Genomic DNA, 18,829 nt, shown 5'->3' with positions numbered 1-18,829 from the left:
TTATATCAATTTAAGTTATTGAGTTGGTTTATCAAACACCCACTTACTTCTCTAATTTATTTGGTTTATCAAACACCCACTTACTTCTCTAATTTATTTATTCATTAATAAAAAATAATAATATTATGTAAAAATAATAAATGTTTAAGTCTATTATAAGAGCTTGATTATTTTAATAAGATTAATAATATTTAATTATTTCTAAAATATTGGTAAAATATAAGAGTCTGTTTGGTTGTATGATTTTAAAATAGTTTTCTATTTTTAAAAACAAAAACTATTTTTAAAAATTTCTAACAATATTTAGTCATTATTCTCTAGAAATAATTTTTAAAAATAAATTGAAATAAAAAATAATTTTTAGAGAATAAGTAAGGGTTTTTTTTCACCAAATTTTTAAAAAGAAAAGAAAAATATAAGCTTGTTTGATCATGTGATTTTAAAATAGTTTTCTATTTTTAAAAACAAAAAAAAAACTATTTTAAAAATTTTATAACACTGTTTTGTTGTTATTCTCTAGAAATGATTTTTAAAAATAAAATGAAATGAGAACAAATTTTAGAGAATAAGTAAGGGTTTTTTCACCAATTTTTAAAAATAAAAGAAAAATATAAGTCCGTTTGATCATATCTTATAAAACTTGTTTTTAAAAAAGGTTTCTTGTTTTTAAACTTAAAAATAATTTTAAAAAAGGGGTTTCAAAAAACATAACCAAGCGGGTACTAAATTTCTGTTTTAACACATACAATGTATATAGAGGAGTCTTCTAAGCATCACATTAAATACGTTTGATGAATGGGAAAAATAAAGTATTTGTTTTTTTTTGGTTCTCCATCACACTTCATATAGGCTGTGTTTGTTCTCCATCAAACTTCATTTAGGCTGTGTTTCATTCCCAAAAAATAATAGGGAGATAAAAAAAGGGATAAGGAAAAAGGAAAATTATTTTCTTAGATTTAGTGTTAATATAGAAAATGCAAAATAAAAATAAAATATAATTCACTATTAAAAAATTTACATATTTTTTAAATTATTTAATATTTATATAGAACAAAATTTATTGAGAAACTTATTTTTTTTATATTTGGTTTTATTATAAAAAAAATATGAAAAAAAAAGTCAAATATAGTTAAATATTTAAAAAAAATTATATATTTTTAAATTATTTAACCTTTATATAAAAGAGTTAAATAAGTTAAAAAAAAAATAGTATATAAAAATAATTTATTAATTTGAAATTATTTTTTTTCATTTTTCTTTTCTTTTTTTTTTCTTTTTTATTTTCCTTTCGTTTTCCTTTCAATTTTCCATAAACCAAAAATACCCTTAAAAATAGAATAAAACCCAATAGTTGGACCCAACCCACTCCATAGAGGAATGGTTTTGGTAGGTGAACTATGGTTAAATAATTCTCTCAAAATGGTTGAAGCCCATATCTAGCATGCCAACAGTGATATATATATATATATATATTTGTTCATTTTGTTTTTTTTAAAGGTTCTCTGTCTCCCTTTTCTGAAGTTGTGATGGAACATCAAGCCAAAATTGCCCATATTTACCATAGCAATAGAGATATTGTTCTCTTTATTTTGCTTTGTTTTTTACCATGTCAAAGTTCTGTCCACTTGTTTATAAAGATTATATTGTCACGTTTGTTTGAATTGCCTAACACATTTCCATTGAATAATCTTTCCCAAATTCATTTACATTCGTAGATTTGCCTTTTCTTATATGAAATTATACAAAATTTTCTTTATTATTTTATTTCCTTAAAAAATAAATGAAACAAGTGAAGACTTCAAATCAAATAAATAAATCAATAAATTGTTTTAAAAAATAACCATGGTTCACCATTGAGGGAAAATGAGAAAAATATGGGCATACAATAATATTATATAAATTTTTTTTCCAAGAATTTGTTTGGTCGTTTTTTATTCTAGGTCAATTGAGGATGAATTCCTCCCTTGGTCATGGCAGTAAAAGCTTATGTCCAAATGCCGGAGACTAGGCTTTCGTCTTCCCTACATAAAGATGTTCGGATGGGTTGTCCGGACACACTTTTCGAAGCTTAAGTCAAACTTTGAAGTGGGTAGAAACCCTGTAGATGGGAAGGTCCTTGGTCTTGCGTACTTGCACCCTGTTTCAATGGGGTTTTTATAATTCTCAAAGGGAGAAAGCCCAATAGTGATGAGTTGGCCCTTAACTTAATGCCGCAATGATAGTAGCGTAGCAAGGGCAATCATTGCGGCTGCAAGGTAGCTGGTGACTGTGTCAAGCGACGCATCATGACATAGCTTGCCATCTCGTCAATTTATTGAAGGTATGAGACTGGACGTGTCAGTCCATTGACGTAGACATAAGGATGGAAAGAGTCTCATCAGTCACTCTAGTGTCAGGTAATTATCGTTTCAAATATAGAAGAGAATCTGATGTTGTTAGGAAGATGTGCTTTGCTTAGTGCCCCCAAATGGTTCGAATAAACTATTTTCGAGTGCTTTGAAGGTTGTTCGGTTAGTGATGGAAGAAGTGACAAGTGGTCCAGCCAGAATATTGCCACATGGATCAACGCGTGGAGGCACATGTGAATAGACACGTGGGAGAGGGTCCCTGTAATTAAATAACTATTTTAAAATAATAATAATAATTTTGTTTTTTTTAAAAAAAAATTCATAAGAGTGTTTGATGGTTGTTCTTTAATAGCAATTTTTAAAAACAAAATAAAATAGAGCACAATTTTTAAAGAATAAGTAAAAGTTGATTTCATTGATTTTTAAAAATAAAAAGAAAATTTTTAAAAACCATAAAAAAAAACAAATAAAAGTAAATATGATGTCATTCTTTTTCCAAATTCACTATTTACTACCAATGCCAAAATTTCTTTTTTCTTTTTCTAAAAATCTTCATTAAACAAATAAATTCTAAATCAAACTATATTTGATACATAAAAATTATTTTAAAAAATAACTTATTCAAACTAGTTTTTTGGTTTTATTTTTTAAAAATTGTTTTTAAAAAAAAATTGTCAAACACTTTCATTTTTATAAAACACTCAAAAACAGTTTTTGGTTCATGAACTTAAAAATTGTTTTTTTAAAATAAGATTCAAAAAATACGACCCAACAAACCCTAAATTTATTCTTATTTTATTTTTTGATCTTTTTATAAATATTTTAATGAAACTCCTAATTGGTTTTATTTCTTCTATTGCCCATTCTAGTTCCTTTTCTCTTTATTCATTTTTCTTAAACAAAATTAGGGTATTTTTGTTTTTTGAAAAAAAATTGTAAAATGTTATTTTTTTTATATTTGATTTTATTATGAATTTTTTTTAAGAATATCAAATATAATTAAAATTATATAAATATATATATATATATATATATATATATATATATATATATATATATATATATATATTTTAAATCATTTAATCTTTTATACGAAACTATTAAAGTAAATAAAATAAGTTTGAAATAATATATATAAATAATTTATTAAATTTAAATTTAATTTTTAATTTTTAAAAAGAAAAAGGAAAACGCAGATGGTTTGCCTCTTCACTCGTCTTCCCACTAAATAACACATCTAATCCAAAACCCTAGAAACCGAATCGGTTCAAAATCAGCAGAATCAATGGCGTTGTGTTCTGCCTCAGCCCTAACCCTAACCTTAACCCTAACCGTCACCGTCTATTTGGTTGGTGGGAATTCAGAAGGAGACACTCTCTACACACTGCGGCGAAGCTTGTCAGATCCGGATAACGCCCTTCAGAGCTGGGATCCAACCCTCGTTAATCCTTGCACTTGGTTTCATGTCACCTGTAACCAGGACAATCGCGTTACTCGAGTGTATCTTCTTCTTCACTCTGCGCCTTTCTTTCTGTTTTTTTTCTTTCTTCATTTTCCCTTAGGCTCTGTTTGCTTCCTGACAGCATTTGGGAAATAAGGTTAGGTATTTAGGTTTTGAAAACAAAGGTCCACTCAAATGAGAATATATCAACGGTTACGCTTGATTGAAGTGAGTTATTTTGTGTTTTTTTTTTTTTTTTTCCTGTTTCGCTTTTGGCAACTAAACAGCACATTAGAAATAGGGCTTGAATTTGTGTTTCTGTTTGGATGGTGAGAAAATGTGGGAAAAAAACAATAAATTTAAAATTTTGAAGTCCTATTCTTTTTTAAATTAGTTAAGGCCCGGGAAGAGAAAAAGGAAACGTCTACTTAGTTGATGGTAAACTCAATTATTTGGCTTTGCTGAAGTGAATTTTTCTCTTTCCTTCCGCCAACCTAACAGTTGATTAAAGTTTATGGGAAAAGGACAAGAAACCTAAGTTTTGAAATACTGTTTTCCTTTTTAATCATTTGAGACCCGGGAAGACAGAAAAAAAAAATGCCATCCCAGGTTTTTCCTTTTTACCCTTTTCTCGGTAACGTAACAGTTGATAAAAAGTAAATTCAAAACTAGCATATACTTTTCTTTTCCAAGGCTTTTGTAATAACTTAATAGATCATTAAATCCGTGTACTGTGATTCGAACTCACATAAAGGGATGATAATTTTTTGGTTTGAATCTTAAACTGATTGATAGGAACTTCACTCAGTAGTTGCTTCTGTTGGTTCCTGATTTATGTTTGTTTGTAATTTTTTTTTTTTTTTTTTTATCATTAAAAAGCTCCACTTTTTGGCTGAGAAAATGTAAGGCAAAAATAAATGAAATTTTACTGCTTAGGTATTTTACTATGTGTGAGCTGAAGAACAAGATAATTTTACTGGAATGAGCTTTGTAGAACTATTTAGCCTAGTTGAGTTGCTTCTGCCACCAACAAGCTGATTGGGAACATGACTCTCAAAATCTATTTATTTTTATGATCCAACACCACAGCAACCATGAGGAATGCTACCATTTTCCTACTTTGGTATGCACAGGATAGAGAAACAGCTACAAATAGCTTATTTTTTCTCAAGTTTGAACCCCATCTAACAATACAACTTTTGCAACCAGTTGGCTGCTACTATTGTAATAAGACATATACCTAGTTGTGGAAACATGAAAGGTCAAAACACAACTTAGCTCATTATTAACAAAAGACAACCCATGGTCCAGTACTAAATCCGAGGCCTATAAAATGAAACTTCCAAATAACCTTGGGCCGTAACACTCAAGAAGAGTTCAAGATAACTCAACCAGCAGCATGCAAAACCTAAAGAGAAAAACAAAAAAGTAATACTTGATTCTTTATTAAGTTTTTGTGAATGTATCTGTTATTGATTATCTGGTTTCTTGTATTGCTCGTCATCTTCATAAATGACATTGCAGTTATTCTTATCCTGTGAACACATTGTTTTATAATCACACAACATGTCCAATATTCTAATGTTTTGAAGTAGCACACATAAAGTTTGGTATCTAGTGAAGTTCTATGTTGGGAAATGTTTCTATATGTTGAGTCTGACATGCTTAAAAAATGAAAACGCGTTATATTTGCTATGATTTTGTTTGAATCTGGCTTCTTGAGTCTTGTTGAACCAATTCTTTGAGACCTGGCTTTTGATATCTCAATTTTGTGTACTAATAAGGCTATATTTGGGAAAACTAGAGGAGTTTTAATACAGTGACATACAGAGGGAAAACAGAGCAAATAAGTTGAGGCTACTTAGTCAGTCAGCTATATTGCATCCCTTAGCTATTAAGCATGGAGTTGAAAATAGCATTTACCAGATAAAACTAAGAAATAAATTGTTTAAACTCAGAACCATAATAGCTGCCATTCATGTAGAGTTTTTCTCTTTGTTTGTTCTATTTGGGAAATCTGATTAACATAAATTGCAGATCACCTATAAAAAACAAAATAAATTGTGGATTTATGAGCCTATGAGAACCTTGCTAAAATTTAAATTTGTAGTTCTAAACAAAATTGAAATCCTCTCATAGAACAAGTGAGTGGTGTTCCTTTTCCCTGTTGTTAAAAATCATTATCCTTGAATACATGAGGAAAGTTATTCTTTTAGATGAAGGAACCATTGTGGGCTTTAGGAAAAGGATATGATTGGGTCCATAGAGAGATGATGTTGTGGGTGTCAGTAAGATGTGTCTTGTCGATTTATTGAGAGGTGATGAAGGACATAGATCATGGAGCAGTAATTAGTGTGAACACGATTGGTGGATAGACTAGTTAAGCCCCATTCACAGCAAGCTTATGGAAAGAGAGAAATAGGAGAGTGTCTGAAAATACTGTAAAAGAATATAAACAATCTAACAATCAATTATATATAATTTTTTGAAGTGGGTCAAAGTGTACATAGGAGATTGTTCTTTGTCCATGATGAGCTTTTTTGATTGGTTGAACTCTATGTAGTGTGTGATAGTTGTTTTTTTATGTATCCCTCCGCTTAGTGTGGTCTTTTGATACCTTTGTATATACCGTGTATGCCCTAGTACACCCTTCTGTTTGGATGCTGTTTTTATAATGAAAAAAATGATTATTTGCCCATCAAAGAAAAAAGGGGGCTGATACTAAGTCTTTATTTTTTGCATTAGTTTGGATGAACTTATTAGGCATATCTTGGATGAAGTCTCATGGTGTATTTTGCTTGCTATTGATATTGATTTAATGTCTGAGACTAGAGAAGTCATTAATAATTCCACCAGAATGGAAATTTTTTTTAAAGTTTAAGGTTTTAGAATCAGGACTGTAGGAGTAAGGTGAGTATGGAATTTATCCCTTGTAGAAATAGCCGAAGAAATGAGGAATTGTTGCAATTGATGGTTGGATATAGATTTCTAGAAGTTCTCCCAGTTGTTACAATATATTCCTTAACAATTCAGAAAATGCAGAACTTGCTTCTTTTAGCCAGACTTGAAGCTATTAAATTTGATTATAATATCCATAGTGGTCCTGGTGACCTTAGTTGATTTGTTTTTTGTGGTGGACTCTTTTTCATTATCTTCTTTTTTATTTTTTATTTTTTATTTTTTATTTTTTATTTTTTATTTTTGCTTCAGATGAATTCTCTTCCTCCTTTGCACACTCTTTTCCTAATGTGTTCTTTATTCTCACACCTAAAGTATTGGGGGAGAAGCCAAACATAACAAAAACAATAGACAAAAGAAACAAACAAAACAAGAAAAGTTTCTTGGAAAATGTGCTTTGGTGCTTCCATTTCACTAAGAACAAGCCGTAATAAAATTTTTCCCTCATGCCTTCTGCTGTATATAAATTGAGGAGCTTTTAGTATGATATCTATTCATTTTTTATGTGGCAGGAAACCTGTTGCTTTTGCCATGATATCTTTTTGTAAGTTGTATTTTCATGATTGGCTGCATATATTAAATGTTCTTTGAGATATTAAAATTGTTGTGATTCATGATGACGGAGATGTGTTTTTGGTTTATTAGTACATTGTTATATTGTAATTATCATCATTAGATCATTACATTTCTTTGCAGGGACTTGGGTAATTCAAACCTCTCTGGTCATCTGGTACCTGAACTTGGGAAGCTCAAGTATCTGCAGTATCTGTATGTTTTTCTCTTTGACTGTTTAATGTAGGAGGATTGTGAATCCTTAGTTTTTTATTCTATGGTTTGTCTTGCAATAATCTATGGTATGTTGAGAGGGTCATTCGAGTTCTTTGAGTGTGGGATGATTAGATATTTCTGTATGAACTAAGATATACAAAATCACCCTTTAAGAGTTTAGGAATGATGATATGTTATGGAGCCTTAGGATCCCTGGAAAATCTACTGTTAATTTCCAAGAAAAAAATGTGATTAGGGGGCTATTAATTCAAGAGCCCCTGGATAGATTAGGATCTAAGGAACTCACGCAGAGATCCAGCAGCACCCATTCTTCTGGGTCTGAAATGTGCTATGATGCTGTGCAATGCCACAGGAGTTTCCCATCTATGCGATATTAGAAATAGAACTTGAGTTGTGGTTTCCTAATACCAGTGTAACTCTAATTGTTGCTCCCAAAAAAGGAGGCTACTAGTATAACATGCAGGAGAGTATATATGAAGTTTGAGTATTTTTACCTCAAACATCTCTACCATGGGAAAGGTTTGGCTTTCTTTTCTTGGTTGAGTTCCATTCTTATTTTAATGTTTATTATAGTGAAACGAGGAAAAGAGGACAAAATATTGCTGGGGTAAATTGTTCAGAAAAGTGGCAGCAAGTTATTAAAATATATGAATATGGAACTGGAAACTCAGACTCAAGACAGGAAACAAGAGGGAGGGACAGCATTCTCTTGTCTGATCATTCTAATGGTGAAGCCAGCTGTATCAGTTTTTCAGCATTTTTCCATGTGTTGACAGGAGTGCAATGCAAAAATGTGCTGCGGATTTTATTAATTCTTAGATATTATTTATTCTTTTTCACTCTTCATGTAGGGAGCTTTACAAAAACCACATTCAAGGAACTATCCCTGTTGAGCTTGGCAATTTGAGGAGCCTAATCAGCTTGGACTTATATAGCAACAACATCTCAGGGACTATTCCAGCTTCTCTGGGGAAATTAAAGTCTCTAGTATTCTTGTGAGTTTGGTAAAACTATATATTAACCTTTCTTATCATGTTTAAAATTTGTGTTTGGGCTTTGTTTTAACCCTAATTGTCTTCCTGGTTTTGGGAACTTGTTTGACCTTGTTTCCAAATCTAGTAAGTTGGGCTAAATTGGTTAAAAAGAAGAAAATGTTTGAGTGAAACAGGTGCCTCAAATTTAGGGTATCAACTTAAACTTGTAAGCATGGGAGTAGTATGTTAACTGCCATCCATCTTTCTCCCCCTGCCTTGATTTCAGTTCAATGACTATAATGCAAAAATTGATGTGGGTGCCTAAAACTAAGGAACCAGCTGATTTTTTTTTTGCATGGGAATAGCATTTATCTGCTATTTCTCCTGCTTTTTGAATTTCTTGGTCTCTCGGATTGAAGTCTTGATATATCAGTTCTCTCTCCCTCTGTGTCTGCACATGTGCAAGCAATTTGTGCTTCCATGTCTCTCACTTGTTCTTTGATTGAGCAGACGGCTTAATGACAATCAGTTAACTGGTCAAATCCCAAGGGAACTTGTTGGTATATCAAGCCTCAAAATTGTGTAAGTGGTTTTGTTCTTATACTTATTTTTTAGTGCATCAGTGCTTCTATGATCTGTTTAGTTGTAGTGCACTTATAATGTAAAAAATTTGTGTATTCAGTGATGTTTCAAGCAACAACTTATGTGGAACAATTCCAACAACCGGACCGTTTGAGCACATTCCATTGAACAAGTATGCCTTAATTTATCTTTCTTCTACTTTATGAATTATATGGCTTCTGATAACTCTTGAACTAGCTATGAACATGGATAGTATAATCCATGGGTTTTCAAGTGTTCTCTTGGACACCTCCTACCGTTGCTACATCATTTTGCAGTAAAACATGCTAAATGAATGTTCAATAATTTTATTTTTTTTATAGACAAAAGTTTGTATTAAGAAGTGCCAAAAAAGGGGGTGCACCCAACGAATTCAAGCAGTATACACAAAAAAAAACCCAAGCACCCGAAAAGAAAGAAGAAACCTAGAAAAGAGGAACACTGGCCACTATAAAGAGACTAGAAAATTCAGAAGAAAGGGGATCTCCCAGTCCAGCAACTGTTTGGACCACTCCACAAGGGATCTGAAAAAGAGAACCCTCAGCCTTTGGTCCGTCAATTCTTCGTCTTTGAAAATCCTTCAGTTGTGCTCCCCCCAAATACACCAAAATAGACAAATTGGAACCAAGCCAAGAACACCCAAACCAAACCAAAAGTTGTTAACAACAATATCCAAAGTTGTCTTGTCCTATCACAATGAATCAAAATATGATCAGTTGACTCTTCACTATCTTTACAAAGACTATATATATTAACCAAGGACCATCCCCTCTTCATCAACATATCTACAGTTAATATCTTCTCCCACACTGCTTTCCAAGCAAAAAAACGAGTTTTGAGAGGAGCAACTAATCCCCAAACCTCTTTAGCTGGAAATAAAAGATTGTTCTCAGCCCTTAAAGAGATATAATAAGACTTGACACTATACTTTCTCTTCCCTTCATTTTTCCAAATTAAAGTGTCCTCTCCTTCTTGCACTTTTGAAGAAGAGATGTGTTCCAAAAACCAAGACACCTCCTCTAACTCGTAATCTTGGAAGGGTCTTCTAAAAGACACCTCTCAACACCCACCTCGACCCCCTCCCATACCCCATAAATCTCACTGTTGCATTCTTGTGGGAAGAAAGCCTGAATAGAGTTGGGTAAACATCCTTCAACTTATTCTCCCCAACCCAACTATCCCACCAAAATCTTGTGCGTCTACCATTTCCAATTAAGATGCTGGTTCTATGAGTGAACTTTTCCCAGCCTTTTCTAATGTCTTTCCAAAGACTTAGCCCGTAAGAATCCCTCACCTCTCTAGCGGTCCAACCCCCCTCCACCTCCCCAAATTTTCCAAGAATGACTTTTCTCCAAAGATTTTCCCTCTCAAGGAAGAATCTCCATAGCCATTTGCCTAACAAGTCTTGATTAAGACCCTCCAAGTGCCTTAACCCCAATCCTCCATGCTTCTTATCCTTACAAACCTCCGCCTAATTTACCAAGTAGGCTTGAGAGAGTACTTTTAATAAGGACGAGTCTTCCTCCTTTGGATAGCTACTGTTTTTTCCATACAGCCAATTTCCTCTTGAATCTCTCCTCTATTACATCTCAAACACCAATTGATCTATATGGGGCTCCAAGTGGTAAAACTAGATAAGAAATAGGAAATCTCCCCACTTTGCATCCAAACAGGGCAGCAGCTCTGTCCACATCCTCCATACCCCCTACTGGAATAATTTCACTTTTTTGCAAATTTATCTCAAGTCCTGAAACCAACTCAAAACAAGTGACAATCCATTTCCAATATTTCAGTTAGTCTTCATCATCCTCGTAGAAAAGGAGAGTATCGTCTACGGATAATAAATGAGAAACTTGAACCCCTTCTCCCCCTATACCTTCTATCTTAACACCCCTAATAAAACCTCCCTCCTCAGCCTTACCAATTAATCTGTTGAAAGCTTTCATATTCAACACAAATAGGTAAGGTGAGAGTGGGTCCCCCTGCCTCAGCCCCCTATGTGTCGAGAAAAAATTTATGGGAATGCCATTAACTAGAACAACCATTCTTGCAGTAGAAATGCAATAGAGGATCCATTGTCTCCATTTGGGGCCAAAACCCATCTTCTCTAAAACCGAAAGAAGGAAATTTCAGTTTACATTGTCGTAAGCTTTTTCTATATCCAACTTGCAAACCACTCACACATTAGACCTTCATTTCCATGAGTCGATCGCCTCATTTGCTACTAAGGCTGCATCCAGAATCTGTCTAACCCCCCCACAAAAGCATTCTGATTGTTCGACACCACTTTGTCAATCACCCTCTTCAATTTATTAGCTAGGACTTTTGCAAGAATTTTGTAGAGACTCCCCACAAGATTAATTGGCCTGAAATCTTGTATGTCCCTTGCCCCTTTCTTCTTCGGGATGAGGACTAAAAAGGTTTTGTTCTGGTAACTGCGACATTCTGCGAATGGAATTCCTCTAATACCTGCATCACTTACCCACCTACTATAGGCTAGCAAAACTTCGAGAAAGCCAACGAGAACCCATTTGGCCCTAGCACCTTATAACCCCCCAATTCTGACAATGCTTTGGTCACCTCATCCTTTGATAAATTAATAATCTCATTTAAATAATAAAATCTTCCGGTGCCAACTCATGTGAGTGTATTAAATTAACAACCTCACTAAATGCATAAAATAATAGTATTTTTAAAAATCCTCAAGGGCCTAAGAAAATATAAATTAATAATCGTTGAAACACATAATATATATATATATATAACTTCATTTTCTTAATTCACTCTTTGGAATCATTACATATTTGAAACTTCTTTTATCTTCTAATTAACACCGTACCTCTTCTTTTTAGAAATCTATTTATCATTTAAAATTAATAATCATCTCTTTTTTTTTTTAGTCTCTTAAGCTTCTATATATTAACTTTTTGTCACATCCATTGTTTTTAGGTTTATAAGTCATACATGTGAAAATATCGTACGATAAATCAATAATGCTACTAGGATGACAATTTCTCTTTGGTCCCAAGAGTATTATTTTATAAAGGTTTTACTGTACAATTTCTCGTACATTTGTTTTACTAACTGTTTTAAGCCCTCTTCAAGTGAGTTGTAGAAATGACTCAGGAGAAGAGTCCTCACTTTTCGCAAATGTGTGATTGTCTAAGCGTAGGTCGAGATTCTCCCTCTGACTACCCAACTAACAGATTTTTATTTTATTTTTGATTTAATGGTGTAGCTTTGAGAATAATCCTAGACTGGAAGGTCCAGAGTTGCAGGGACTTGCGAGTTATGATACAAACTGCTAATGAAAAAGGTGAGGTGATGCTGAAAATTCTCAGTTTAAATGCGTACTCCAGAAACTGGAATTGTATTTCCTCACAGGGAGTGACAGGGATTGGTGGTGGCACCTCCAGTCCCACTTTGTGTTTGTAAATCCCTAAAGAAAAAAGTGACACGTGCTTTTCGAAAAGTTAAGGGTTATTCGATTAAAAACTTAATTGAAAACCCAATTTTTTAAATTTTACCCTTTAATTTTTATTTTTATTTTTATTTGTTTGCTTCATTCAGACAAAAATGTCTTATTGTTTTTGGCAAAAATAATCATTTTTTTTAATTTATATATAAATATTTGAAATATTAAAAGGTATTTATACTAAAAATAAGTTATTTTTCAAGTAAAAACACGAGAATGATTAGATTTACAAGTTTGGGATTATTTCGTCCTTTTAACCCATTAATTCAAAAATTAATCATGCGTGTTGAAATCATAATCATATTGGCAATGGGCTTATTTAGGGTTTTTTTTCTTAATTTTGTGAAATTTAAATAAAGGTGAATTTAAATGTAGACAGAGCTTATAGCTTTAATCATGAATAATATATTTGTCTTTACCAACGTCTGTGTTCAAGTCTGAATATTTTGCTCCTTTTCCCCTTTTGACTTGATTTTGAACTGTTTGTTTGTTTTTTTATTTTATTTTATCAATATATACTTTAAAAAATGAAGAAAAAAAAAGTAATTTATTCTTTATTTTATTACTTTTATATTAATAAAAGACATTTTTTAATATTTAACTCATACAACACCCAAACCTTATTTTTTTTAATTCAAAAGATCAAATTTATATTTGAAAATTTTTATGATATTTGAGTTAAAAATAAATTAAGCTATCTTTATTTTTTTTTTATAATATTAGTGGGAATTAAATTTACCAAAAATTTATAATGTTATCAAGGAAAAATGTAATTGAATTTACATAGATATTGTTTGGACTATTTCTCAAGCACATTTGAAAACAAATAAAGATCAAGAGGAATAAATTCAAAATAAATGCACAAAGTTTGAAAATAAATTTAGTCGAATGCAATTGTAAATTTGATCTTATAATTTATCCAACCCTTAGTACTACTAAATGTTGCAAGTTCTTATAATTCTTGATCAAGAATAAAAACATTAAAAGAATCATTAAAAAAAAAATGACTAAATGTAAATTTATCACGAGTTCTCTCACTTAGGTGATGTTTGTTTTTCTTTTTTTGAAAATAATTTGCTTTTATATTTTTTATATTTGCTTTTTTGCTTTTTATTAACTTATTGTTTATTTCTTAAATTTTTTTAATTGAATTTTTCTCAATGGTAAAAGTAATTTGTTGATTTTTTATTTTTATTTTTTAGTATTTAATGGAAATAAAATATTAAAAAAAAACATTTAACACTATTGAGCACTATTTAATTCTAAGTTTTTTTATTTTTATAATCAAGTTAAAAAAATAAATACTGCTGATCCCTTTCCTTACAGGAAACTCAAAATAATTCAATTATTATTAATTTGAATGAAGAACTTAAAAAATAATAATAATTTACATTCACCTAGATATCCATTAAAAATTAAGAATTTCATTAAATTTTGAAGAATAAAAAAGTTATAGTTTGATATCATTTTCTAAATTAAAAATCTTAAAATTAATAAATTGATCTTAAACAATTGAAAACATTTTTCAAATTGGAACTTAAAAAAATTCTAACATTTTTCTTAGTCATAAAACATAATTAAAAAGTCTAATTAGCTCCTAATTACTAATTTTCAAATTACTAGTATAATTAATTATTATAAATTTTTTATTATTTTAATAGGGTTTTTTTTTCTTAATTTTGTGAAATTTAAATAGAGGTGAATTTAAATGTAGACAGAGCTTATAGCTTTAATCATGAATAATATATTTGTCTTTACCAATGTCTGCGTTCAAGTCTGAATATTTTGCTCCTTTTCCTCTTTTGACTTGATTTTGAACTGTTTGTGTTTTTATTTTTATTTTTTTTATCAATATATACTTTAAAAAATGAAGACAAAAAAAAGTAATTTCTTCTTTATTTTATTACTTTTATATTAATAGAAGACATTTTTTAATATTTAACTCATAGAGCACCCAAACCTTTTTTTTTAATTCAAAATATGATCAAATTTATATTTGAAAATTTATATAATATTTGAGTTAAAAATCTGTATTTTTATATAATATTAGTGTGAATTAAACTTACCAAAAATTTATAATGTTATCAAGAAAAAATGTAATTTAATTTACATAGATTTTGTTTGGACTATTTCTCAAGCAAATTTGAAAATAAATAAAGATCAAGAGGAATAAATTCAAAATAAATGCACAAAGTTTTAAAATAAATTTAGTCGAATGCAATTGTAAATTTGATCTTATAGTTTATACAACCCTTAGTACTACTAAATGTTATAAGTTCTTAGAATTCTTGATCAAGAATAAAAACATTAAAAGAATCATTAAAAAAAAAAGACTAAATGTAAATTTATTACGTGTTCTCCCCGTAAGGTGATGTTTGTTTTTCTATTTTTTTTAAAAAATAATTTGCTTTTAGATTTTTTATGTTTGCTTTTTCGTTTTTTATTAACTTATTGTTTTTTTCTTAAATTTTTTATTGAATTTTTCTCAATGTTTAAAGTGATTTGTTGATATTTCTTTATTTTTTAGTATTTAATGGAAGTAAAATATTAAAAAAAAAAGAAAAGCAAACGATATAATATTTAATACTATTAAACATAATTTAATTCTAAGGTTTTTTTTTTTTGTTTTTTATAATCAAGTTAAAAAAAATAAACACTGCCGATCCCAAGAAACTCAAAATAATTCAATTATTATTAATTTGAATGAAGAACTTAAAAATAATAATAATTTACATTCAACCTAGATATCCATTAAAATTAAGAATCGGGTACACAAGACCTTCCTGTACTTATGTTGATGCAAGCCTTCACTTTTGATTGAGCAATCGGGGCTTGGTAGTCAGATTGGTAACCAATTCTTAGGAAAAAAACAAAAGAAAGTGTTAAGTGAGTTTTGTTGTCACCTCGCGTATCATGTGGGCCGCGTTGCTGCTAGATGGATGGACACGCGATTCTCAACACACAAGGGGTTCTTGATTCAGTGGTTGTACCTGCAAAAAGGCATCCGGACAGGGTGTCCGGATGCACCCTCCGATGATGTTGTTAGCCATGGTAAGAGAATAAGATATATGAGGCAGTTGGCCTTTTACTAGGTATCAAGAGGTTACCAGGAGATCCCCTTTTCTTCTTCGTGTGAAGTCATATATATACAGCTTCAGGGGTACTGTTCCTCTCATTAATGGTGAGGAGATATTTTCTGTTGTGATGATGACAATAGGTGTTAGTAGGAGCACTATCATCCTACGAATGGCTGTCAGAGACCATGGTAGGTGATGCGGCTGTCAGAGATCGTGGGAAGTGATTATGTAGAATGATCGTGGGAAGTGACTTGCTGTCACTTCCTCTTGTCTTCTCATTCTGCAGGTGATGGGATGTGGGCCATGGCTGCTTGTTGTGATTGCGTGTAAGACTCGCTTTACTTTAATTGACCATCCAGACGATTTATATCCGGATGGATCATGCTGATTATCCGGATGTGTTGTGGAGACTATCCGGGTGCCTACGCTCTGCCAGCGTCGTTTGCTCTTCCTTGGATAGCAGAAGCTGAAACGTCGTTTGCCTTTCCTTGAGGGGTTCCGGATAGGATAGCCGCACCATGCATATCTTTAGGAGAATCCGGATGATGATGGTCCGGCTGATAGCATGTGCCACGCGTCACCATGAGCTGCGTGCCACGTGTTTCCCAAGGGGAGGGGTCCCTACAAGTTTCATAGTGGACCCAACGTTAATTGACTATTAACTTCATTCAAATTTTAAAATTGGGATTTTAATACTATTATTGGTAAAAAAAATAACTATTGTATTTGTTCTCATAATAATTTTACGAAATATAGCTTCTTATCTATTATAATAGAAAATGAATTTTAAACTTTTATTTTATGTTTTATTTATTACAATGCTTAAAAGTTCGAGAAGTTAGTTTGCAAAAGAGAAGTTTCCTCTTTGATAAGGAGTTAGGCCTAGTGGACGGTGCAATGCTCTTAGCGAACGAAAGCAATGGTGGTATTGGAAAGTAGTGGAAAGAGGAGCAAGAATAACAGGGCAAACACAAGTCTTCTTGTGAAGGTGTTTTAGATGACACAAATAAAAGAGGACAACCAAGTTTTTTGACACCTGATCATAATAGTATGTAGACGCTATCAAAATAAACTAGTATAGAAATATGACTTTTTTGGTACTTAACGAAAAAATACTATCAATCAAGTAATGTCACGTATATATTTTTAAGTCTCATTAGTTGTATCCTAGTCCTATTTGTTTGTACCTTGGTCTCATTCGTTTGCACCCTCATTCGATGGCTTAGATCTTATCATTCATATCGAAAGGTTTTGATTTTTTGTTTTATAACTACCGCCACAATTCCATAGTATTTTTCTATTATCAAATAACTTGAATTGTAATATGTTAAGATTAAACCTTAGAAAACATAACATGATGTAACAAATTGAAATTTATTTATAAAATTATTTATCCATGTTTCTTGGTTTCCCTTTTATTATCCTATATGCATTAATCAATTATATGGCCATACACTCCTATATCACTTGTATTGGACATGATTTGGGTGTATTAGGAGTTGCATGGAAGATCCAACTCATGAGTTCCTTACAGAGTAATGAGTAGTTTACAATTGATTCATGGACTTGGGCAATCCATAGGAGACTGTAGTGCATTGCCTCATAATTGGAAGAATGATTTGTAATGGTCATCAAGATGGTTTTCTCCCGGTGAGTGCACTAGTATATGTAATGCACATTGGACTAGACTTACGATAAATTATGACATAAGACTATCAATTGTTAAGATTCACCTATTAGGATTGAGCTCCTAAAAGAAAGACATGTTATAACAAAGTTAGATTTTATTGTCCCTAGACTATCATTTTTTATACATTGATATTGATTTGAACATTCAACCCATATCACTTGCATTGTACATGACTTGGGTGCATTAGGAGTTGTACAAAGGATACTTGTAAGATAATAAATTGTTTTAGCCAGTTCATGGATTTAGGCAATCCTGTAAAAACTATAGTGCACTATCTCCTAATTGGAAGGATGACTTGTCATAGCCATCAAGATGGGGTTCCCATAGTGAGTTGGTGTGTATGGTTAGATTTTATGAACTAGCATTTTAGAATTGGCTAATTAATTAATTGGATCCCATCAAGGCTAATTAATTAGTCAAGACCCAAGTGGGTTAAATTAGGTTACCTAAGCCTAATTTGGACTTAAGTCGTTTAAGCCTACAGGGAAGCCTATATAAACCCCCTTATGGGTTAGGGATTCAACCTTATAATTCAGTTTTATGAAATTCCAAATAGAGAAACCCTAGCCACCCTCTAGAGAGAGAGGAAAAAGCCCACCCTTCTCTCGTGCCAAGACCTATGGAGGGAGAGATAAGGTGGAAGATCATTGCCTAAACAACTCTTAAAATGACCACTACAGTTTTAAGGTGTTCATCTAATGGAAATCAATATGGGAACATCCAAATCGCAAGTATGAAACTTTTTCCTTTAGATTTAGTATTTTTATGGCTTCTATAGTTATAAGTATTGAGATTAAGTCTGTAAAAGTAAGACATGATGTAATAAAGTCAAACTTCATTGTCTCTTTGTTATCATTTTTATGTATTGACATTGATTTGAACATTCAACTTATATCTTCTACATTTTACATGACTTGGGTGCATTGGGAGTTACATAGAGGATACAAGTCATGGGTTCCTTGTAAATAAATAAGTTGTCCACAATTAGTTTATAGATTTGGGCAATCTAGTAGAAACTATAATGCACTATCTCCTAATTTGAGGGATGATTTGTCTTGACCATCGGGGTGGATTTTCTATGGTGAGTCCACTAGTACATGTGATGCACACAAGATAGGACCTACGATGAATGTGATGCAAGACTATCAATTTTCATGCTTCACCAAACTACTATACTGCATGAAATCTCAACCTTCAAAGGATATTAAGCATGTGCTAAAATCAACAAGAAACTTTGACCTATGGGTGAGACACTAAAATGGTCATATATCCCTATGAATTGAGTCACTATTTATGAAGGCTAATGGTAACAAGTATTCTCAATAGAGATACTATGATATCTCATGGGATTGAGATAGTGTGTCCCATTGGGTGATCCAAAGGACATGTGATAATGAAATCTATGATCGTAATAATTCCTTTAGTGGAATTTGACATATGCTCCTTAGAGTTAGAG

The 18,829-nt window shown here is 31.6% G+C and overlaps 1 protein-coding gene across 1 annotated transcript; it reads left to right on the top strand.

Moving 5' to 3' along the window:
* Positions 1–3,515: 3,515 nt before the first annotated feature.
* Positions 3,516–12,652, top strand: LOC100246136 (leucine-rich repeat protein 1). The gene is made up of 6 exons (XM_002275841.4): positions 3,516–3,848; positions 7,444–7,515; positions 8,388–8,531; positions 9,021–9,092; positions 9,193–9,264; positions 12,370–12,652. The coding sequence occupies exons 1-6, from the start codon at positions 3,634–3,636 to the stop codon at positions 12,437–12,439; spliced, it is 645 nt and encodes a 214-aa protein (XP_002275877.1). The 5' UTR covers positions 3,516–3,633; the 3' UTR covers positions 12,440–12,652.
* The last annotated feature ends 6,177 nt before the right edge of the window (positions 12,653–18,829 follow it).

Source organism: Vitis vinifera, chromosome 6 (assembly GCF_030704535.1).
Source record: "Vitis vinifera cultivar Pinot Noir 40024 chromosome 6, ASM3070453v1".
In the NCBI taxonomy this organism is placed as follows: domain Eukaryota; kingdom Viridiplantae; phylum Streptophyta; class Magnoliopsida; order Vitales; family Vitaceae; genus Vitis; species Vitis vinifera.
This window is presented reverse-complemented; position numbering and strand designations above follow the sequence as displayed.

Coding starts and splice junctions, on each gene's coding strand:
- LOC100246136 (XM_002275841.4), top strand. CDS start 3,634: ATGGCGTTGTGTTCTGCCTCAGCCCTAACCCTAACCTTAACCCTAACC. Junction 7,516..8,387: donor CTCAAGTATCTGCAGTATCT/GTATGTTTTTCT, acceptor CTCTTCATGTAG/GGAGCTTTACAAAAACCACA. Junction 8,532..9,020: donor TTAAAGTCTCTAGTATTCTT/GTGAGTTTGGTA, acceptor TTGATTGAGCAG/ACGGCTTAATGACAATCAGT.